Source organism: Mus musculus, chromosome 9 (assembly GCF_000001635.26).
Source record: "Mus musculus strain C57BL/6J chromosome 9, GRCm38.p6 C57BL/6J".
In the NCBI taxonomy this organism is placed as follows: domain Eukaryota; kingdom Metazoa; phylum Chordata; class Mammalia; order Rodentia; family Muridae; genus Mus; species Mus musculus.
Window position 1 is genome coordinate 89,599,771 of NC_000075.6, and position 25,337 is coordinate 89,625,107.

The following is a 25,337-nucleotide window of genomic DNA, read 5'->3' on the forward strand; positions in this document are numbered from 1 at the left end:
GTCACGCAGTCTAGCAGGGTTACTTCACACAGTAGCTTCTTGATGTGAGACATTTCAAGTGGACCTTACTTAAGGTGGTAGCTAGTTCTGCTGGTTTGGCAAGGTAATACAATCACCTAACCATGTGAGTTCTCTAATGGCCATTTTTCAATGTTATATAAGACCCTAGGTTCCAGACATCTCACCTGAGCCTGGTATTTATGGCAGGTAGTATAGGGGGAAAGTGCCATGGGATACAAGAGCTTCTTTGGGATTGGGAAAAATAATGCTCTTTCAATTTTCCCTTGCCTCTCATTTGGACCCTGAATTCAAACTCATTTTCACAAGTTTTGTCCTTCTGAACATCACTTGGGAAACCCATACGTCTTCTTTGGCTCCTCATCCTTAAAGCCCATCCTTCTCCTTCCTCCCAAAGATAGTCCAGTCCTCAGAGACCCTGGGAGGACATCACATGGCCTGTCCAATGACTATAGAAGCGGAGAGTAGCAGGAAGACAAGCTACAGCCTGAAATGGCATCATGGTGACAGAGTAGAGTCACTGGAACCTAGCTGGAGTGCAGGGATAGGATGTGTGTCCCTGGAACAGTCCCTTTCACCACAGGACAAAACAGGGAAGTCTTTGAACACATACATGCTTGGATTCCAGCACTGGTAGAGTGAGGTCTTTGATAAATGGTCAAAAGTTGCACTCACAGGAGAAGTGCATTGTTAGGTAGGAAAAAGGCAACTAAAGAGAAGAAGGAGACATTTTTTTATGATTGGTTGTTTTTCCTTGGTGGAACAATGACATCATTTCCTTATTCTTAGTAATAAACTATTCATCTTCCATATAGTGGAAGGGCTCATATTTTCAAGAGTAATATAATGCATGCAACAAAGTTCATGCATGAGACCTAACAGCAAGGACACCAGCAAGCCTCTTGCCATGCTTGCCTGGTACAAAGCCTACTTCAGCAAGGACAAGAAGATAACCTTGGTGATGTTTGCCTGCCTTGATGCGCTCCCCCTCCTGCAAAATCCTTCTCACACCACCTGTCCAATATCCCGACTGCACTGTCTACTGGCGGCAGCCTCCCAGCATGAGTGCCACCCAACTGACTGGCACCTTGGCAGAACAAACAGCCTGCTCGTGTTGCCCTCTCTGTTCTAATGTGCAGAGCCTGCCAATTCTGGAAGGGGAACCAGCACGGCACAGTTATGAGCAAGAGGCAAGGGCTTTTCATGGAATGTCTGAGGCTGTGACCAATCACGAGAACTTAAATTTCCATTACCTCCTTAGATTTCCGATGCCAATCTTTGTTATTGGCTGGGCCTGCATCTTTTATCTCCTCCTCGTTGAGGCTCATCCGGTTGGTGTATGTGATGGTTCGCCAGTCTCTGGGAGAGTTCGAGATGCTGGCAATTTTAGACTCTGTGGCACTGTTCTCCTCAGTCAGGGACCTGGAAGATGGCCTGGTAAAGAGGCTTTTCTTTAAGGCCTTGACACGCAGGCTTTCACTGTTACTTCCACTGGCATCTGAGCAGCACCAGTCAGGACTGTTCTCCAGCTTAGGTCCGTGGGAGCCACTGTGTGCACGGAAGACCCTCGGAGAGGCGCTGTCATCAGAAGGTGCCTCACTCGTCAAGGAGTTCAGGTCAATCTGCACATTCACTTTCTCCGGCTGCTGTATTTTCTGATCCAGTTTATTGAGTTTCCCAAGGACCTGGGAGATTTCCTCTCGGACCCCAGACAGCGATTCCAGCTTCCGCTCTATCTCACCAATCCTGAGAACCAGTTTGCACACGCTACTCTTCAACTCTTCCTCGGAGTGATGGACGTTTTCAGGCCGGTTACACTTGTCCCCCTTGCCGCTGGAGACCCCATTGGTGATTTTGGCGAGGTGGTGCTCTGGCGAACTATCACAGTCTGACTTATGAAGCTGAGACAAGGAGCCGGTGCTGTTGTAGCAGGATGACTGTATCACTCCTGTGGAGCCGCTGATGCTCATGTCATCGAGAAACCGGAAAATGTCACTGATGTCGTCGCTGACGATTTCTGAGTCATCGTCCGACTGCTTCATGGCATGCCTGTCACCGTACTTGGCCTGACCCGAAGTACACAAATCTTTGCATTTGGGGGGATCCAGCACATGCTGCTCTGTCTGGGTACCCACACTACTGGTGTCTGAGCTGTGCTGCCCACTGGTGCAGCTGATGCTTTTGTCTTTAAACTTCTTGACTGCTTCGTGCTTCTCTAGGTCAACAGGGGACGAGATCTCTTTCGATTTGAGTCCATTTGGTTTCACTGCATAGCCAGCAGGGAGAACCTTCTGTTGATCCTTTGGCACCAAGTAAACTGGATGCCTGTCTGGGCCTGAGAAATTGGGAGTCTGGCTGCCAGAATTTGGATAGCGTAGCTTCTCTTCAGAGGGATTTCTATTGAAAAAGGAGCGTTCGAAATCAGGCACTTCCTCCGTGTTTAGGCTCCAGCTTTTGGCGGGCCATGGAGTCTGTTTACTGGACCTCCCTGGACAGCGCCTGGTATCTTGTGTTCCCATCACTGGAGTGGGTCCAAAATAGGTAGAGGCTTGAAGGTCATCTAAGCTTTCATGCTTCGCCCGCCTTTTGTCAGGGATGGGGGAATACACCGGATTCAGGTATTGGTTGTGGTAAGGCATCTCAAAGCTGTGGTTGAAGAAGGGTGGCTTGTGGAGCTCCTTCTGACTCTGGGGCTCCCCATGACCCTCTTCTGCTTTGTTAGTTGTACCAACCAAACTGGGGGATACAGTCATGAGATTGTGGAAGTCTTCTTTGAAGATGTTCCTTTTCTGAACACAGGACTGAACCACAAACGGTTCCTCACTGGAGATGAAGGTCTCTTTGATGCCTTGGCTGATGGGCAGAGAGTCCTGATCTGACATGGGCTCGTTCTCAATATTCATGGGGAAATAGGTCCTCTGCATCTCACAGGGCTGAGGGCTGGCCACAGAATAGGGGGACAGGGCTTGCAGCCTATCCAGAGAGGCTGCCCGATTTTTCACCTCTTTGCTAACACCCAACAGGAAGTTGGGCTCAGAGGCAGGGACAAACTGTGGGCATTCCTTACAGTCCATCTTCCGGCATTTGGATGACTGCCTGGTGGGGTAGCCTCGGCTGAAGGGTCTCTCACTCAGCTCACAGTTCAGAGGCTCACAAACTGTCGGGCTGCACACCTCGGTGTCGGACCGGCAAGACTCAAAGGATGCTTCCTTCTTGCGCACCTTGTGGCAACTCATGGGCAGCTTCTCCTTGGCAGTGCCCCCATTCATCTGGATCAGGTTGAAGATTGTTACGATATCTGCTGCCACCATGATTTTCTTTGACTGCTGATTATTTACAGAGCATTTCATCTTGTCTTTGAATAAAGTTGCTGGAAAGTTGGGATCGAGGCATGCTGTATAGAAAAGCACACTTCTCAGTTTGGCAAGCTGAGACAGATCAAACTGGGCACAGAGTGACTTGCACAGGTCTTGATAGGAAACAGTATTTTGTTTACTGTCCAGTTCTTCTAAGATCTTCACCAAAAAGAGGGAAGCTTCCTGATTGGCCTCCATGATTTAGATGTGCAAGCTTACTGACTACACTGCAGCACCAGCCAGTTCTATCCTGACAACAGCAGAAAAGAAAGGGAGGAAAGACAATTAGAAACAGCAGCACAGTTCTAGGTCCAGATTGATTCAAGCCATTTAAAGAAATACAAGGAAAGCATTTTAACAACTAAAAATGGTTCAGGGATTTAAAATGTTAACAGCATTTGACTTAACAATTCTATTCCTAGGAATCGACCTCAAAGAAGCAATCAATGAAAAAAAATTAGACATGTTCACTATATGGTATTCATAATAGCAACAAAATTATTGTAAATATCCAAATGATAAGAGATGAATAAATCAAACAAATTAGGACACACAATGAGCTTTACTGAACATGAAAATTTCATAAATGTACATTCTGATCTGCAACATAGCAGCTAAAAAAAAAAAAAAAAACGAACTACTAGGACATACAACATAAATAAAGCATGACAGGAGCCGGAATTAAAAAACACTGTACTATATGATTCTATTTTAATGCCATTCTGAAATGTAGATCAGTAACTATCTATGATGATGATGATGACTTGATAATTGCATAATATTTGCTTATTGTAGGAATTTTGAAAAGAAAAATTATTAAGAAAGACAAAAGTTGTTTATAAAATAAGAATAGTATTAGGGTCTTTTGTGAGGGAAGCAATGGGGGAACATTCTAGATGAGAGGTTCTCAACCTGTGGGTTGCAACCCCTTGGGGGTTGCCTAAGACCATTGGAAAACACAGATATTATATTATGATTTATAAAGGTAGCAAAATTACAGCTATGAAGTAGCAATAAAAATAATGTTATGATTGGGGGTCACCACAACACGAGGACTTGTATTAAAGGGTTGGGGCGTAGGAAGGTTGAGATCCACTGTTCTAGATTTTTCAACAGGCATCAGTTACTACACTGACATATATATTTGTCAAAACCAGCCAAGATACTGTTAATATTTGTGCTCTTTATTGTATGTAAAATTTATAGGAAAAGAAATCAAACTCACTATTGGACTTGCAACAGTAATCTGCATTAAAACGTATTTAGGGGCAAAAGTATAGATGCCTGCAAGTTACTTTGAAGTATGTAAGAAATCAGACAGCTTGGTGATGGATAGATATGTGATCAACCAAATATAGTAAACCGTTAATGGCTGGATCCAGATGGTGAACGCATGATTATTCAAGATAATATCCCTTCAACTTCGCTGAAAGACTGAAAATTTGCATGATAAGATATTGAGCTAAAGAGAGTACTGTTTCAGAAAGAGATCCGTATTTAAAACCCAAATTTAACAACTGTTTACACTTTAGTACACATCATCTTCCTTCATTTTAGTTTCTAGGAATGCATAATTTCAAATCATGAAGATCTTACTTTATGCAGATTTATTTTCATAGTCTCTACTCAGTAGTGAATCCTACTTTTATTGTAAAAGTTTTATACAATTTTTGAGCCAAGGCATCATTTGTATGCAGTAAAATTCATACTTTTAAGTGTGTCATTGCTTGCACTTGATGGGTGTACATAGCAAACACAACAACCACAATGCAGATTACCATTCTACATGGTTTCTCCATGCCCTTTACATCTTACTCCTGGCAACTACTGATCTATATCTCAGAACGGGAATAAAATGGAATCATATAGTATAGTGTGTAGTCTTTTGACTCTGGCTTCTTTCGTGCTTTATTCATATTGTCTGTCCTGGCAGTTTTGTTTTATTTTGTTTTTTTTTTTTATCTGATAATGTTGCACCGTAAGAATGTTCATTTATGATATTTTCGTGTTCAGTGAAGTTCACTGTATGCTGTAACTTATTTTACTTATGCATTTCTTATTATCTGGATGTTTACAATAATTTTGTTGCTATTATGGAGACCATATAGTGGACATTGTCATTTCTAATTTTCATTGGCTGGCCAAGCCTGCAGAGGAGAGCTGCCCTGGACAGGTGCGGCTACAGAGCTGCGGTCCCTCTGCAGACTTTGTCAGTCCCACTGAAGAGCTTACCGCTAGCCCTGAATTCCAATTAATAATGGTCTGCAAACTTCCCCTATGGAAAAAGCCATGCCTGTGCCTCAGCACCTGATGTCAGTTGCTGACCAGGGAAACCAGTCTAATCAGCCTGCAGGACAAGGCATCCTTCCTCATAGTCATTGTGTTGAGCATATTGTTGGTTCTGCCTTTCTAATAGGCACATCAGTGTGGAGTGTTCTCTCTTTTTCTCCCCACACTGGCCGCCCTGATTGCTGCCCTGAAGGGACTTTAGGTGGGACTTTAGGAAGCAAGGCATGCTTCCCATACCAGACCTAGGCCACATCAGTGTCTTTCTAAGAGATGGAATGGAAGTTTCACCCTTCACTTCCTAGGGTCCACTGGCAGGTGTAGGCCCACGTGAAGCTTCCTTGTGTGTATGCCTGATATCACTACATTCAATTCAACTGGGGAAGAGGAAGGCAAAAAGGAAGAGACTCACAGCATGACCTGATCTGAAACAGGAAAATTTGAAGCATCCAATCGAATCAAATTCCTAAAAGAAAACTCCCTATTGATAAATATAGGCACCAGCTTCTGGGGTTTAAGATGTATCAATGGCACGCACTGTGAGTGCATTTCCCTGGGCTTGTGCTGTGTAGAAAGGGCCCACCGAAGCCAGGTTTGTCACCCTCCTGGGATCCCAACCCCTACAGGGCAAACGCAGGAGGATTACTGCTAGTTCCAGGACAGCCCAGTCTACAAAGTGAGTTCCAGTCCAGCCAAACTCTGTCCCCCAAAGACTAGACATGTTCTAATTGCCATTGATTTTTTAAATTGACAGTGTTCTGGAAGGTCTAGCTCATTTTCAACAAAAGCAATTCATTTCCTCAGACTATACTTAAATAGCAGGAGGCCATGGGCTCTTGCTCTGTCCTAAGGGCAGCTGCTCTTAATAGGCTTGTATAAATCTTAGCATGGTATCTGCCATGAATATCTGGAAACTCACGGCTAGCCTTTACTTGCATGAGAAAAGAAAATAAAGTTTAATGGGCTCTGTTCCTGCCAGGGACAAGCCACCAGGAGATGGACTTCGCCCACACAGTGCCTCCGCCCTGCCCCAGTCCTCGCTTCCCTCGGATGAAAACATTCTGTGTCAGGATGTTCTGGCTTGCTAGAGGCGAGGACAATCTGTCACGCTTGGTCCTGAAGTAAATAAATGGGAGTAGCTATCGGAGTAGAGGACAAATGAACGTAATTTAGAGAATCGTGTGCAGCAAATGTGTACCGTATTTTATGGATTTGGTGGCACAAATTGCATTCATAGCAATTTTTTTTACTTTAATCCCTGTAACCACCTTAAGAGACCTCTTTTACTTTCCCAATTACTATCTGACAGATGAGGAAATGGGACTGGGGAACTCAAAGTGCTACAGCAACTGAGAGCCATTAAGACCTAAATCCAGGGCTGCCGGGCTGAGCTTACTCCAAACTGTGTACAGCGTCTACCTCCCAGGAAAGCCCCAAGATATGACTCCCCAGGGAGGCCTTCCCTGTTCTCACTGTTGCTTTACTTGGCTTAAATGCATCCCCAAAATATCTATTTGAAAAAAAAAAACCTATTTACAAAACTAAGACCCATTGTCTCCTTATGAAAGTATAAAAGCTGTGGGGAAGCCTGGGTCATGTTTTATTGTTATGAAAACTGGCATTAGAGAGTTGGGGAGATGGCTCAGTAGGAAAGTGCTTGCTGCACAGACATCTAAGATCTAAGTTTGGACACCCAGCACCCACATTAAAAAAAAAAAAAAAAAAAAGCCAGGCACTGCAGCGTGCATACATATCCCCAGTGCTGGGGGTTAGGAGGAAAAGGATGGACAGATTCCTGGAGCCCATCAGCTTCCTAGCCTAATCCAGTCAGTGGGTTCAAGGCTCAGTTTAAGACCCCCCCCCCCATCTCCAAAATAAAGTGGAGAGCGATAGGGAAATCACCCAATGGCAAGAATGAATACCTTCATATTGTGCTGGTTGGTGTTTGTCAACTTGACATCAACTACAGTCCTTTGAGAAGAGAGAACCTTAGTTGAGCAAATGTCTCTGTTCGGCTTAGCTCTAGCTGAGTCTCTGGGGCGTTGTCTTAATTAATGATTAATGTGGGAGAGCCCAGCCCAACACGGGTAGGCGATGTCACCCCGAGGCAGATGGTTCCAGTTTTATAAAAGGCAAACCAAGTGAGCCACGGAGAGCTAGACAATAAGCGACATTCCTCCATGACCTCTGTTGGATTCAGTGCCTGCCTCCAGGTTCCTTCTTTGAACTACTGCCCTGACTTCCTTTCAGGCTGACTAAAAGCTGACAGATGAAGTAAGATCTTTCCTCCCCAAGTTGCTTTTGGTTGTGATATTTCAATCACAACAACAGGAAGCAAAGAGACATGTACACAACACACCCGTGTGAACACATCCATATGTCATGCACACAACTGGCATGACATGCTTGTGGATGAGGCAAGGGGACTGGATTTAGGGGTGGCATGCACACAGAGGATGATCAACCATTACAGAAGCTATAAGATTTGCTATGAAACTTTAACATGGCCAGAGAGGAATGGGAGCAGGGGTGCGGGTGCTGAACAGGAAGCTCCCAGGCTCTTTGGGTGACAACAGGAGCCAGTGTTCAATATGCAGCCACTGGCAGACTACCTCCTTGACCACATGAACGATTCTACAGGGTAAGAAGAACAGCCTTAGTTCACAGATGAGGAAACGAAAGAACTGACAGACAAATACCATACTAACGAGAGAAAAGACCTAAGTTGTCTAAAGTCCAATAATGAACAAGAGACCCAAAACCTTCTGACACCGCACCAGATTCAATGATGTATTAAAAGGAGCAGATGTGTCCATATGTGCTGAAGTGGAGGGAAAGGCCTCTCTGGGGCTGACCTACTCTGTGACATCAACTTTGAAAATTGACTCCATTCTGTGTAAAGAGCAGTACACGTCTGCCTGAAGCATGACTTTGGCCTCGCTATTCTTCCATTCCCCAGTTCTTTAAAGCCTTCTGATTTCTCACTGTGGGAAACTCCATTCTCAAATACACATTGCCAGAGACCTTCATTAGTCCCGTGAGTTACTGCTTCTGCCTAGTTTACACATCTCCTCAGAGAGAAAATAACAAGCTGGTTGTGAGACTCATTATTCAACTCTTATTAAATTGGAAAAAAAATAAAAAAGATCGTAAACTCATTCCATAGGGAAGTTCTGAAAGCCAAGGATGAAGTTTCTACTCAGAGTAAGTAGGGATGTCCTCTCAGTCCTCAACACATGTGACTCCCAGGCCAGCCTCCTCCTCCACCATTTCTACTTGGAACTCACTCCTTGCACCTGACTCTTGTCTGTAATTGTTTAGCACTACAGTCCCTTTCTCTGGGGCTGGAGGATGGCTCAATTGATCAAGTATTGGTAGTATAAGCATTAAGAACTGTGCTGGGATCAGCCGGAAAAGCTAACGCTACTCTCTTCTTGGAGCCCATGGTCTCAGGGAAGAAACCAGTCTTTAGGACCAGTGCTGGTTGTGGCTACAGTGGTCATTCATTTTATGAATATGGAAATTGAGGACAAGATGATAAGGCACCAGTGGAAGTAGGGGCAGATCTGGTCCTGGCAGCCATAGCTCCTGACACTCATCCTACTTTTACAAGCTTACATAACACATGCCAGTGGTGAATGGCAAAGGCCAGGGGAGTTTAAGGAAGGTGTCTTAGTCCATGATGAGATAGATGGAATCCAGCCAAAGGGGAGAGGGGAAGATAATTTTGTAGAGATGGTACCATCTCCAGTGGTCTAGAAGACTTAGTATTTGGGTATTTTGAGATCATAAGTAAGGATCAAGAGGTGCTCCAATCAAAAAGAAGGTGGTTAGAAGGTACAGGGCAATGGAGTTTGCTTAGGAAAAGAAAAGGAGAAGGAATGGACATGCAGGTAAATTTAAGTAGGGTGTGCTGTGCTTTGAATAGATGCCTTCAAAATTCAGATACAATCAAGAGATGGGCCATGGTTATAAGAAATGATTATAGGTCATGGTGTGTCTAATGGGTGAGATGACAGACGGTCCCTTTGAAAGACACTTCATACAGCCTGACACATGCTTGCTTTTCTGCCTTCTGCCAGGCTTGAGAGTGTCGTAAGGAAGTCCTCACCAGACATTTAGAAGCTGTTGATTTCCTATATAAACACCTAGCTTGTAGGACCATGAACAATAAAATAACATTCTCTCTAAATTACCTAGTCTCGGATACACTGGGACAGTAGCACAGTTGTCTTTGACAGGCAGGATGCTGGCTCCAGGGAAGGAGGCTGCAAGAAATAGGAGTGGGGATGCTGTCAAAGGCAGTTGCTCTAAGGATAGCACTGGGATGAAGGTAACTATGCCACATATAGGTGCTCAGGTTGGGACCCACATTTTTTTCCCTCCTCTTTCTTTCTTTTCTTAAAAAAATGGATATTTCATTTATTTACATTTCAAATGTTATCCCCTTTCCCAGTATTCCCTCTGCATAGCCCCTATCCTATCCCCTTCCTGCTTCTATGAGGGTGCTCCCCCTCCCAACCACCCACTCCCACCTCACCACATTGCTACTCCCCTACACTGGGGCATCGAGCCTTCACAGGACCAAGGGCCTCTCCTCCCACGGATGCCTGACAAAGCCATCCTCTGCTATATATGCAACTAGAGACATAGGAACCTCCATGTGTACTCATTGGTTGGTGGTTTAATCCCTGGGAGCTCTGAGAGGGTCTGGTTGGTTGATATTGCTGTTTTTCCTATGGGGTTGCAAACCCCTTCATCTCCTTCTGTCCTTTCTCTAACTCCTCCATTGGGGACCCGTGCTCAGTCCAGTGGTTGGCTGCAAGCATCTGTATTTGTCAGGCTCTGGAAGAGCCTCTCAGGAGACAGCTATATCAGGCTCCTGTCAGCAAGCATTTCTTGGCATCCGGAATAGTGCAATAGTGTCTGGGTTTGGTGGTTGTTTATGGGATGGAGCCCCAGGTGGAGCAGTGTCTGTATGGCTCTTCCTTCAGTCTCTGCTCCACACTTTGTCCCCGTATTTCCCCTGTGAGAATTTTGTTCCCCCTTTTAAGAAGGACTGAAGCATTCACACTTTGGTCTTCCTTCTTCTTGAGCTTTAAATGGGGACCCACATTCTTGAATCCACATTCTTTTCTACCTTTCAGAAACCTTGATGTGCCTAGACAAGGGGGGAATCTAGATTCCTGTGTTTCCTGGTCCATGGCTGCTCTCATCATATGCAGGTTTGGAAAGGGCAGGAACCAGATGCCTGACTTCTGTCCCACCCCTACCCCACCCCCCAATTCACTGTGGAGTCTTGTTACTTTTCAAGCACGTTCTATCAGTGATAAAGACTGGTGTGCAATGACTCAAAGTCATAGGGAGCAGGAACTTGGACTGTTCACTGGACTGTTCTCTATCTAACTCAAACCAAAGAATGAAAAGCCACATGCTAGCAGCGATAAAGGCTGGCGTACAAAGGCTGAAGTGAATGTCTGCTCTTTCTCCACCTGAGACATAAGTGCTCACCGTGCTGACATCTGATCTTAATCAAACTAGAGCAGAAAAGAGGCTTCTCTCTGGTTAAGGCTAGCAGTCTCTAGGAGTGCTGTGTGAGATCCCTGGACAGAAGATAAGCTTCTCTATGTCACTCCTGCTCAGTCCTTTAGTGGTTTAATCATCCCTCTGTCACTAACTGCTCAGAAATCTGATGAGAGTAAAGGCATAGCCTTGAACTGGATTAGCAAACGTCAGCTGTAAAGGCATTCCCATATCCTTTTCAGAAGACGAAATGAAATAGCCACCATTATTATTATCTCACCGCATACTCATAAAAGCACACCACCAGAGAATTCATCTATGGGGCGTCACGGAAAATCCTGGCCTATTTTATTTTATTTTATTTTCTTAGATTATGGTTGTTCTTGTGATTTAATGCAGGACTGTAAAAGAAAGGTCTCAGTCTAGAGAACTAAGATGTATGATCTGGAGCAGGAGCCTTCTTTGTGTTACCCCTCATTTAAATTTCAAATCAAAGGAAGGAAAGACCAGGTTTTTCCTTACAGATCTGGCTGAAGAGGATATTAGGGAATTGGGAAGGAAACTGCTGTGCTATTTACCTAGTGTGTACCCCTGAGAAGCTCAGCTTTGTCTCCAAGCCCTTAGTTTAGAATTCAAAATGTTAGAAAGCTATCCCAAGATCCAAGAGAAAAGAACACTCTTAGCATAGTGGTGGGGAGAGAGCTTCCGTTCTGATCTCCTAGAAATGCATTTTCATTGTTGGGAAAGTTGCTGTTGTTAATATGTAACGCTAAACCTGCAAGAGGGCAAGATAAATGCTCAGAAAACCAAAGCAAGATAGCGCTGGGAATCACAGAAGGAGGCAGGGCAGTACCTAAGCTGGAGGATGAGAAGCAGCAAGGGCCTAGGTTCTGTAGTTAACAATGCAGTGTGTATGTGTGTGTGTGTGTGTGTGTGTGTGTGTGTGTGTGTGTGTGTGTGTCTGTGTGTGTGTATCTTAGACACATAAAACAAGGTCATTAGCTTAAATACTCTCGGGTCTAAAGTTGTTGCCCCAGGGTACAAAAATTCTTAATCTAAGGAAACAAAACTTGTTCTATGCTGACAATCTCCCCGATACTAATGTGTAAAACCGCCTTGGACAATTGCAGGTGTACTGTCTTAGAATAAAAATAGTAATAGTCTTAAATTTTAAGCACAAAATAAAAAAAAAAATTCTTGAGACATAAAATAACTAGCAATAAGAGCCTGAGGAAAAAGAGGTGTGGTGACAGGCCCAAAATGGGATCCAGCTCAAGGGGAGGCCCCAAGGCCTGACACTATTACTGATGCTATGGTGTGCTTACAAACAGGGGCCTATTATGACTGCCCTCTGAAAGGCCCAACAAGCAGCTGAAAGAGTCAGATGCAGATGTTTACACCAATGGGCAGAAGCTGCTGACCGCTGTGGTTAAATTAGGGAAAAGCTGGAAGAAGCTGAGGAGGAGGGTGACCCTGTAGGAGGACCAGCAGTCTCAATTAACCTGGAATCCCAAGATTGCTCAGACACTGAGCCACCAACCAGGCAGCACACACCAGCTGATATGAGGCCCCCAACACAGATACAGCACAGGACTGCCAGGTCTGGGTTCAGTCAGAGAAGATGCACCTAAGCCTCAAGAGACTGGAGGCCCCAGGGGAATGGGGAGGTTTGGTGGTGCAGGGGACATCCTCCTGGAGACGGGGGAGGGGGGGCAGAAGGGGTAGGTATGGGATGTGGAACAGTCAAGTTGGAGGGTAGTCCAAAAGGGGGATAAAGTCTGGGCTGTAAAATATGATTAAAGAATAAAGAAAAGAAAAAAGAAAAAATGAAAGAAAAGTGAGATGAAAATAAAATAAAATAATTGAAGCTCAAGATTTTTCCAAAAGGAAACAGCAATTTTAAATATATTGAAAATTAAATACATTGCAATGTATATATACAGATATATGTGGAATAGGTAGTCTAAGCACAACACTGATAGCATTGCATATAATTTGGAAAATAAACAGTACTTATAATAACCATTCCTTAAAAAAACAACAAACAGATTAAATAATATGCTACTTAAGCGAAGTGAAAATTAGTGACCTGAAAGATCTAAGGGAATATAGCCAAGGCCGGACTAAGAAAACAAAAATAAAAGATACGAAATTGAGGCTTAAAGACATCCACATAGAAGGAGAAGTTTCAGAAAATGTCGAGTAGCTGTTCCAGAAAAAAGAGAAAGAGAACAGCAGAAAAATGATAATGTCTAGGAATGTTCCAGAACTTACAGCACAAACCTTCAAAGAGAGAGAGAGAGAGAGAAAAAAAAAAACAAAGCAAAACAAAAAACACAACAAAACCTACCTAAGTGCCGAAGATCGTCAGAAGGTGCTTACCCTTAGATGCCTACACAAATCATACTGAAACTCAAGTCTGCCAGAAACAAAAAGGAAACCTTAACTTAAAAAGTTGAATGTGAAAAGTCTTAGTTTTCAAGAATTAAAAAAAAAGCAATAAGCAGAAATAAAATGTTTAACATGGTAAAGGAAATAAAATGTTCATAATTATAAGATAAACTATTATTGATGAACTAAAGAGTTAAAGAGAAACTCATAAGTTTTTCATTCACATTCCTCAGGAAGAAACTGAATTTAGGTATAAGAACCAAACATGCCGTAATACTGTGCAAGCATAAAATGATTTGATGACTTATAAGCAAAATGGAAAAGGGCCAGATGAGATTTTAAGCTTTTTTTTTTTTTTTTTTTTTTTTGAGTTTCCTTGTATTATCTGGTGTAGAAAAAAAAAGTGGAATAAGGCTGGATGGTAAGTTAACATAACATTAGAAAACATTACAGGTTGCCACTTAAAGAACAGAAATAAAACTGTAGCACTTCATGTAGGACTTCAGAACCAGATGACAGAATTATCACAATAATTGTAAAGAATATGAATCTGCCAGTTAAAAGGCAACGACTCTCAATTTGTATTCTCAAAAAGTAAAATAAAACAGCCCTCTACTACCTGAAATAAAATCCAGAAATAAAATCACATACATAGTGAAACTATAAAGAAGATCAGATGGAACACTCCAAAAAAAATCATAGTGTGGTTTATATTCACTGCAGGTAAAATGACATAAAATGACATACTACTTAAAGATCACAGACTCTGGAAAAAGCTGCCCAAGTTGTCATCTAAGCTATACTGTCCTCTAGATCTGTGATCACAGAACCTACAGGTTTCTCTGTATGTGTCTCCTTAGCTTTAGCATGCAGATGACACAGCACCTATGTCATAGGGCTGAGTTACTTTTGTGACAGTACTTGCCAAATACTAAGCATTCACTATAATTATTTTTACTATATTAACATAAGAGAGATGACTTTAATTTGAACAAAAATGCCTTTAAACAACTATAAAAGAATGATGAAAAGAAAACTCAGCAGAAAACTATAACCTTAAAAATAAATGCAGCAAAATTCGCAAAAGTATAGGAAGCATGCCAAACTCATGATCTCGTCTTGAGATCCTTCTCCTCTCTCTTTTACACACACACACACACACACACACACACACACACACACACACACACACACAGTGGGAGGGGGAGGGGGAAGGAGAGGGAGAGAGAGAGATTTTCTAAAGAAAAAAATTTCGCCTCTTGGTAAAATTTTAGACGGATGTTATAAACAGAACTCTGGACCTAAAAATAGAGTTCTTAATTTAAAGTAAAGTATTTTGCAGTTAAGTTCTAAAAAAACAAATACTCTTTCTTTTATGGTAAGATATTTAACTTAATCATTAACATGGGTTCACAAAGAAATAAAACTGTTCCCAGGTGCTCTTTAATAGGAGGAGAGTGCCATGGAGGAATCGACTTGGAATTACTCAACATATGAATCCATATATATTTAATAAATTTCCATGGAAACATAAGCTTCCATGTGGATCTTCTAAACCACTGTAACTTAGAAACAAATCCCAAACATCTCATAGGAGTGTTTTATTAAAAGAAAATATAAAAACACACATGGAAATGAAAGCAGGGGGCTTGGGGTGGTGGGGACAGAAAGATGTAGTCAAAGTCCTAAGTTCAAGGCCTCTGCTCTCAAGAGCTTGTCCGTGCCTCCGCACCTGGCAAAATCAAGAGAGCCTCAGATAGCCTATACCTAAGTTCCCATTCTGCCCCCATGGGTAAGGTCCTTTAGACAATCTTCCTTACTAAGGAGCACTGCACAGTTCCTACCTATCCCCCAGTAGCAGGGTTTGGCCCCCTTCAGCTCTTTTAAGTATTCAAACAATTTAATCATGTCCTCCTGTGAGAACCATTAAATATTACAGAGCCTATTTGTTCGTACCGCTCTCAAGTTCAATCCCATGTGGCCCTGGGCAACATGCAGTACTCACCAGGCTCCTTAATAAATCTGTGTCAATCCCAATGTCACAAGCTGCATCCTCAATGATTTGGAGGATGGGCACCTTCCTCATTAAGGGGAAGAACAGCAAGTGACTACAACAAAAAAAATTAACAAACTGAAATAGCCCTTTCTGTAAACAAAGAGTCAAGCACTGAAACAACAACAACAAAATGACAGCCATTGCCACCTTTGAAATTGCATTTGCAAGTGGGCATGTTAAATTACTTTATGTACGTCTCTTGATTTTAAAAAATATGTATTAATTTAAAAAAAAGAGTAAAGTCAAGCATGGTGGTATGCTTGAGACACAGAGCAGGACGGTCAGACGTTCAAGGCCAACCTGAGCTACAAAGTGAGTTGCAAACCAGCCTGCTTTATATAAGACCCAGAGGAAAAAAACTATCATTAAATAAAAAATTAAAACTAGAAGATTAAGTTTCTACTTGCCCACTTTCGTTTCCTTGTTTTCTTGTTTCCTTTTACGAGGAAAGCCCTTCATGTTAGAAGTATGAACTAATTATTTCCTCAAGGTAACTGATTAAGAATCCTGGTTGGTAGAGTTGGAGAGAAAACTCAGGGGGTTAAGAGCTGGCACTGCTCTTCCACAGAACCTGAGTCCCATTCCCAGCGCCCACACTGAGGACTCACAACTTCCTCTAATCTCAGCTCCAGGGACCCTGACATCTTCTTCTGGCCTCCTGGGGCGTGTAGTACACCAACACATATACAAATAAATAAAAGTAAATTGTTAAAGATTGAAGAATTCCGGTCAACGTAGAAAATGGTTTGAGTAGTTAAACATTAAATCCTAAATAAATCAATGGCACAGACCGACCAGATGCAGGTGTAGGTCAGGATGCAACAGATGATAGGCAACATTTCAAAGCAGTGACAAAATGGTGTGTTCAAAAAAAGTAAGTGTGTGTATGGCTTGTTGGTTAAATATTACTGGAATACTCAGACAATCAATTGGTATAAAAAAATTGACTTCATCTTTACTCAGAGCCTGTCCATAAAATCTGAAACCAAAAAGCAAAAGTTTGAGTCAAGGGTCAGATAATCTGAGATTCTGAGGGAATCTTCTACAAGACCCCAGATGTTCAAGTCAGGTGGAAAAAAAAAGAGAGATTCATTTATATCCATGAGAAGTGCTTGGTCACCCATCTCTCGGCATTATAAAACCTGGAAAGGGCAGGATGAAGAGGCTTCATGTATCTTACTGAGAGCCCTTAAAAATTAATAAGGAATAAGTAACCCAAACAAACATGGCCAATTTACAAAAGAAGAAAGGCAAAGAAGAGCATATGCTATCACAACAAATGAAGCAGAACAGAATAACAGTTTGATTATTTTATTATTTATAAATATGAGGACCATAAAAATACTTTCTTTGCCAAATGGAAAAGCACTAAGTACTGTTTGGTCTATACCTCCTAATAAAGTTCAGGTAAGTTGCCCCTAAAACCTGTGTTGAAGGCTTGGTCTTGAGCCTACACTGCTGCTGTAAGGTGATAGAACCTTTAGACAGTGAGGTAGAAGCCACGTAGTACCTAACATTCCATACACTACCTGCTCACAGTCATAGCCCACGCTGCACACATACTACTTAACACAAACCCTACACATACCAGTTTCCCATACCCAACACAAAGTACCTTACCCAAATCCAAACACCACCATTTACACACACCACCTGCCCACACCCAACACACATCACCTACCCACACCAACACACACCACCTACCCACACCCAACACATACCACCTACTCACACCCAACATACAATACCTACCCACACCCAACACACCACCTACGCACACCCAACATATACCACCTACCCATAGCCAAAACACACTACCTATCCACACCAACATGGACCACCTACACACACCATTTGCTCACACCAACACATACTACCTACCCATACCCAGCAACCCCATCTATTCACACCAACACACACCACCTACCCACATAAACAAATACAGTCTCCCCATATCCTATACCCTATATTTCTACCCTGAACTGTGACACCACACCCACTATTCACAAACAACACACACTCTACCCATACCCTTCATAACCTTGGCCTACTCATACTCTACGCACCACCTACTCACACTCTGAACCCTGCATACTCCCTACACACTCTCCACACACTCCCACACACACTCCCCACACTGCCCCAAACACTCCCACACACTCCCCACATTCTCCCTACACACGTCTCACACACTCCCCACACACTCCTTACTACACACGTCTCACACACTCCCCACACACTCCTTACACAGTCCCCACACACTCCCACACATGCTCCTTACACACTCCCCACATACTCCCACATACTCCCTACACACTCTTCACACACTCCCCACATTCTCCCTACACACTTCTTACACACTCCCTACACACTTCCCACACACTCCTTACACACTTCTTATACACTCCCTACACACTTCCCACACACTCCCACATACTCCCTACACACCCTTCACACATTCCCCACATTCTCCCTATACACTTCTTACACACTCCCTACACACTTCCCACACACTCCTTACACACTTCTTATACACTCCCTATATACTTCCCACACACTCCCTATACACTCCCTATATACTCCCCACACACTCCTTACACAGTCCCCACACACTCCCACACATACTCCTTACTCAGTCCTCACACACTCCCTACATACTCCTTACACACTTCTTATACACTCCTTACACACTCCCTACACATTCCCCACATGCTCCCACATACTCCCTACACACTCTTCACACACTCCCCACATTCTCCCTACACACTCCTAACACACTCCCTACATACTCCCTACACACTCCTTACACACTCCCCACACACTCTCTACACACTTCCCCCATTCTCCCTACACACTCCCTACACACTCCTTACACACTCCCTACATGCTCCCCACACACTCCTTACAAACTCCCCACATTCTCCCTACACACTCCTTGCACACTCCTTACACACTTCCTACATGCTCCCTACACATTCCCCACACACTCCCTACACACCCCTTACACACGCCCCACATTCTTCCTGCATACTCCCTACACACTCACCACACACTCCCTACACTCCCCACACACTCCACACACACTCCCTACACACTCCACACACACTCCACACACTCCCTACACACTGCCTACCCCTCCATCCCTCTCACCACCAATTATACACACACACACACACACAGAGAGAGAGAGAGAGAGAGAGAGAGAGAGAGAGAGAGAGAGAAACTCTAGTTTCCACAGCTCTGATGAATCTCCCAACAACCTCTCCCTCATTCCTGATGGTGACCCCTCAAGCTACTGGTCACTGCCCTAACAGTCTAGAGTTCTCCAGTCCCTATAAGCTTGTTGACCTCTTATGTTATTTTTTTTCCTCAGCTACTTAATTTTAGGCTTTTAAGATATGCATAAAGCTACATGGTTATCATCTTGCTTGAAACACCTTTTTTTTTTTAAATCCCAGAGTTATCCCAGATGCTGCATTGTGGCCACCAGCAACACCAAGGAATCACTGAGGGTTAAAATGTAAACTGAGTCAGGCCATAGAGTGAACATCACTGAGGAGGTTTCTCAAGTCGGAGCTCAACAGATCCCTCACTGGCAAGCCCCACAGAAGCTCTCATTAAAATAGCATATAGTTAGTATATTTGGAGTTGTTTAAAATTTATATTGAGGAAAAACATATGTATTTTCAGTAGTGCTGTAGACAAACATCTACATAAGACTGTTCAATTGGCCGGGCAGTGGTGGCGCACGACTTTAATCCCAGCACTTTCGAGGCAGAGGCGGGTGGATTTCTGAGTTTGAGGCTAGCCTGGTCTACAGCACTATTCCAGGACAGCCAGGGCTACACAGAAAAACCCTGTCTCGAAAAATAAGCAAACAAACAAACAAAAAAACCAAAAAACAAAAAAGACTGTTCAATTGATTGTTGTTTTATATCAAACAACTTTTATAATACTCAGTTTTATTGTTACAATATTTTATAAATTTTTTAAAGAATATGATAAAAAATGAAAGGTATTACAGGTTTTGAAGGGAGGGCGCTCTCTGGGAGGAGTTGGGGTACAAAAGGGAAAGAAGAATGTGATGTAAGTCTATTTACTCAAAATATGTTTTTAAATGTTAAAAAAATTCAGATAAATTGAAATTAGGTATCTTTTCTCAATAATGCAACAAAAACTTAAATCAAAGAAAAAAAAAGCAGAGGGCATGGAAAAATACTCAGGTCACCAGAAAAGCCAGCCACATTGTGGTCAGAGTCAATAAATTATGCTGGAATGGTGGCATCGAGTCATACAGGCATGCACACACACACACACACCCCACAGTCCATTCTGAAGGTCACTCTCTAATTTAAGTAAAGAATTAAGAAATTAAAAAGTCAGTCCGTATGCCATAGCAACATGACATGGCTCATTTGGCTCATCCCACTCCCCTATCACTTAATAAGACAGGAATTCATGGGAGTCAGAATTCAGGAGAATAAACCCCACATTCAGGTATGTGCTTGTGATTGGGGTAGGTAAAGTGTGCATGCCACATTGACACCACTGCGCTAGAGAGCACAACACTTCTTTGGAGGAGGCTGTGGGCCACATTCTTGAGAGAAGCCTTCCAGTGACTTACAAACTGTTCTGATGAGCCCTTAAGCACTTCAAAGGGGGCCAGACACCACACTGAGAAGGAAAAGGCTGCTGTGGCCCTCCCCCTGATTTTTAATCTGTTTCATCCATTTAAATTTTATGTAAGCTTAATATAAAGGGAAAAGGACATGATTCAAGAATCTGGTTTGATTCTCTCTCTCAATATATATATGTATGTATGTATGTATGTGTGTGTGTGTATATATATATATATATATATATATATATATGTTACATATATAATAGTATGCAAAAAACATGCACAAAGTATCACCCAGATCATACAATGAATTAGAAGCCTACAGCTGCTTCTGCCTGCCTTACATTCGATATCCTTCTTTTCTTCTTTTTCTTTTAATTTACACTGAGCCTGCAGGGTAAGCTCCAAAAACAAACATTTGAATGTCAGCGGGAAAAGCTAATCAGTGAGCATTAGCACCGTATTCACAGAGGAATCTGGAACCTTTGCCCAGCTAGTCTGAGAAACAGCGCATTGCCACTTGGCTGGAGCAGCAGACAGGGCTTTCCCTCCCTCCTCCTGGTCTTCACATCCCAGCTCCCAATGCACAGGCCAAGGCTGCAGCCCTGCTTTCTGCTTCGTGTTGTCCAAGGGTTCTAAGGAGCTTGGTTGAGGGAAAAAGCGAAGGACAGAATCCCATACCCATTCTGTGTGCTATGGACAGATGACTTGCCAGAAGCACAAATCTTTCAAAGGGAACATGAGAGTTTTTAGATGCTGGAAAGACACAGAAATCTTGCCTCTGGTGTTGGCCAAGAAAATAATGACATTATATATCCAAAAATTCCTAAGGAACACAATGGAACCTTTGTCTCTCTTGCAACTATTAAGCGCTATGCAACACTTTCACACACCAAATTCATCAGAAATGCAAATAAACTGTTTGAGCTGCTCTTTCCCTAGCAACTGAAGTTTATTTTCACATAGTTGCAGATCTATACAAATCACTCTTACATGCAATAAGACCCAGACTTTCTTAAGCAGACATTTCAGGTTTCCCTGCAGCCTCTAGTAAAAAAAACAAAAAAACAAAAAAACAAAAACAAAAACAAAAAAAACAAAAAACAAACCACTCTAAACTGGCTGTTTTTTGCAGACACTCCATCATTCCTCATTATTCTCTTATGCTCTGATACATAAAAAGAGACCCAATTCTAAGGGCTTGCTCAGGCCATCCACCCAACTCTCTCCCACTACTCTTGTTTGAGCCATGTCCCCTCTCCAGGCTGTCACTGCTCTGGCAAGGAGCTCATCTCAGAAGGCTCCTATACCCAGAGCAAGTGGCAAGCTTCTACCTGCAAGGAAGATTTCATCAGAAGAGGTGGTAACGAAAGCTTGTTTGCAGGGAGAAGGGGATAAATTACCGGTCAAATGCACTGCCCCTCAATGACTCCTGGAAATCCTTCATGTCATGCTGCATAACACCATAGCAGAGCCAAACAGCCAACCCCCCAAATCCCAGCCGCAATGGCAGCTGCCATGGTCCCACCAGTTCCTAAGAAAATCACCCCATCCTTCAAACAAAATGTAAGTTCTATAAAACCGACCTGTGTTAGCACACAGACTCCTTGTCTCTCCTCCTCTCTGTCTTGGCAAACCTTACTTAATTTCCCACTGAAAAGACTAGCTGATCTCAACTCACCTCACCACCCCACCCCCACCCCGGTGTTTACAACCTTTGACTACTATTTCACAAACAACGTCGGCATGCATGCTGTTAGAGCAAGCTACTCAATTGCTTCCCAGAAGCTCCCTGCACTCTTGCAGAGAGGACCAATGACTACTTGCTGGTTTTGTGGCCTCGCAGAGTACAGGACTTGGCAGGGATGGCGGTAGAGCAGGTGGGAAAGGCTGCTGAGAGGTGAGCTAGTGTGTGAATGAACTCAAGCCCCGCTGCCAGCCAGGCCTTGCTTTGGTGTTTTTCTGGCAGGTGAAGTTGAACGTCTCCAGGAGGAAAGACACCTCCTTTCCACAACAATGTGACTGGAAATCGCAATTTAACGTTGGGATACACTGGTCCGTTTTTCTAGGGTTGGTTCAGTTCTCCACCTTACTCCGATAGGTCGGGGGTGGGGAGGTGTCACACAAACAGTTCACCTACTTGACCCCCAAAACACCGTTGTTTGAAATGAATTCTTAACCAGGAAAACTTGCCCAGAATTTTGTGGTCTTTGGCCATTGTATCTCTACTTTCATCTCTTTTCCCTCCACCAGATATGGCCAAGCCTACTACCTACCGCGCGCGCGCACACACACACACACACACACACACACACACACACACACACGCACACCACACGCAAACACACATACCACATGCGCGTGCACACGCACACCCCTTTTCCCACTACCGTACCGAGCTCAGCGAAAAGGGTCTCCGTGCCCAGGCGGCCTGCAGTCGGGAACCTATCGGAGCCAGGGAGGAGTGCCAGTAGCCTGGGACTTTACACAGAGTCCCTGTGTAATAGCAACCGGCACGTAGCGATCACACCTTGCACGCACATACTTGCACATGTGCGCTCGGGTGCCCATGGGTCTCCCGCTTTCTGAAGTTACCTCTGGGGGCTGCTCCAGCTCTCCGTCCCCGGTCCTCCGCAGCTCTTGCGTGGCTCTGAGGTGGTGGTCCACAGGGCCTCCAACGCAGAGCTTCCCGAAGGTTCCCTAGGCAAAAGAATCCTAGGCTCCAGGGCAGCCCAGGCTTTGCACTTGGGGCAACACCCCTGGCGTAGGTTAACTTCAGCCCCCACAGCACGAGGTCTGGATCTGCAGACTAGGGTCGCACCCGGGCTTTCCTGGGCAGTCGGCAGCCACTGCCCACTTGCATGATGCTGGGGCTCTCAGCGGCTGGAGGATGCGGCCTCAGAGTCCGGATCAGCCCCAATCTCGGTTTCTGAGGCTCAGCCAGTGTCACCACATCACGGTCTTGGATACCGTGGGCAGCTCGGGCCAGGAACTCGATGGCCAGAGACCCAGTTTAGCCTCTCCATCATCTCCCGCCTGGGGAGCAGAGGAAGGCAGGACTCTCCAGCAGTGGGCTCGTGCTCCCTAGGGCGGGAGGGGCAGACTCCAGAGGGGCGCGGCAATAGCGCCGAGGGCGTGCCCTGCCAGAGGCTGCAGCCACCTAGAGAGTGGGCGCCCGCAACCCCAGAGTCCTGAGAAAGCCTCTGCTTCCTTAAGAGTCGCGCCTGCTGAGACCGGGCAAAAGCAAGCAGAGGTTGGAACTGGAGGGAGCCTCGGGCCAGATCCACCCCGGGGTTTGCTTCTCCCTATTTCCGGATGCTGAAGGTGACTGCGGCCCCCAGTGGAGAAGCAGAAGCTAACATCGTCCGCTGCTCTCCTTTTCTCCAGGTGCACTCTGCTCACCCTTCTGGGGCCTCAGACTCTGCAGTGCTTCACCAGGCCAGGGCAAACTGGTCACTTGGCTCATTGATGTTTCCCTCCTGGCCGGTGTTGGCTTCATTGGTACCCAGATTGGAGAGACTAGCGTTCACGTGACCAGCCCTCCCCAAACACGCACTCACACTCTTAACGGAATAGATTTCCAAAAGTCCAATTGGATACATCGATGAGGACTGGAGGCTTTTCCCAAGCCATCTAGGGTACTGCAGTGGGACTGAAATGCAGCAGCCTGCCTGTGGTGCCACCATTTATACAGATTGTCTTCCTCAGCTGGGAAAGTCACACAAACAGCGCTTTAAAGAAACGGAATTATAGTTTCAAACTCGTGGAATCAAGAGAAGAGTAGAGAAAAGAGAGAGAGAGAGAGAGAGAGAGAGAGAGAGAGAGAGAGAGAGAGAGAGAGAGAACCGGAGGGAAGGGGGAAGGAAAGGGAGGGAAGGAGAGGGGAGGAAAGGGAAGCGGGATGGAGGGGAGGGGAGGGAAAGGAAGGGGAGGGAAGGGGAGGGAAGGGGAGGGAAGGGAAGGGGGGGAAGCCTACTATTGGGGAACAAATAACTAAGGGGTGGCACCCTCTTAGGTTACTTTTCCAAGAGTGCAACCAAATGCAGGTTCCTGGCTAACTTTGTGACCTGTGGTCTGTCTTCTGTCCTTGGGAGGTGGTGGGGGCTGGAGGAGGGACACTGGTCTCCATGACAGCTTTCCTGCCTGAGGTTTTTTTGCTATGACTGGAAGCGTTCTAAAAGTGAACCTGTTAATACATGGATACTTTAAATAAAGCCTCATGGGGTAATAAGCTGCCAGCTGGATTTTCCCAGAATTTCACCCTTATTACTTTAGTGCCAGGCAAGACCATGCTCCTCTAGGGAGGACAAAAGCAACTGAGAGGTGAAAGAAAGGTCAAGTTTATTTGATCCACTGTACCTTGCTTGCCTAGGAGTCTAAATTTGTAACCAGTAGTGTCTTGGTCCAAACAATCTGGGGGATAGTCAGCAGTCAAAGATCTGCTAACTGATATGGAAGGCAAAGAGGGGCAGAGGGAGACAGACCTAACCCTGAGGAATAACTGTTAACTGTGCTGAGCAAGAAGTCCATTTGGATTCCAATGGAGAGAACTCTGGAGGCTGCAGCAGCCTGGTTGTTCAGAGAGTAAATAGAGACCTAGCAAACATATTTCTCCCAAAGCCAAGACTGTAAAATCCAAAGAACTGAAGGAGTTGGAACGGGAAGCTAGATGGATAGCGTCTGCCTGCTCCTTGACTTTTAATTTTTAAATGTCGTTCCCCTCCTGTTTCATTCTAAAAGAGCACCTGAGTCCAGACTCCAGAAGGAAACAAGCGGAAACCTTTGAATGGGGAGGGAGGGAGGGCTGTTCTATTTGATCTTGTTTCCCTGTACACTAACATTTTGGGGAAATTTGTAACAGTACAAACTTTTACATTTTAAACAGTATAAAGACACACACAAAGTGCAGGTTTCTGATCCTACACTGCCTCCTCTAGCTGGATTCTGTAAATCTACCCTTCAAGTGACTTCAGGCCCTGCAAAATTCCACTAATGTTCTATTCTGTACCATACTTCTCCCCCAGGACAGAGTATATGTGCTTAGGCTAACTGCCTACCCCAGAGGTTCATGTATTTAAAAACAAAA

General features: G+C 44.3%; 1 protein-coding gene across 4 annotated transcripts in view; it reads right to left on the reverse strand.

Moving 5' to 3' along the window:
• The window catches only part of Minar1 (membrane integral NOTCH2 associated receptor 1), a 36,680-nt gene extending 12,563 nt beyond the window's left edge, over positions 1–24,117 (reverse strand). The window contains exons 1-2 of one of the 4 annotated variants that reach the window (XR_379408.2): positions 22,847–24,117; positions 1,272–3,624 (exon numbers count right to left, since the gene is read on the reverse strand). Coding sequence is in view for 3 of the 4 variants with exons in the window: in XM_006510957.4 (XP_006511020.1) it covers positions 1,272–3,572 (2,301 nt within the window). In the remaining variant the exon portion in view is untranslated. Of the gene's footprint in view, positions 1–1,271; positions 3,625–9,856; positions 10,026–22,646 lie in introns of those variants that run through there. The other 3 variants (XM_006510957.4, XM_017313265.1, NM_153509.2) reach the window with 3 other exon arrangements.
• Between the last annotated feature and the right edge of the window lie 1,220 nt (positions 24,118–25,337).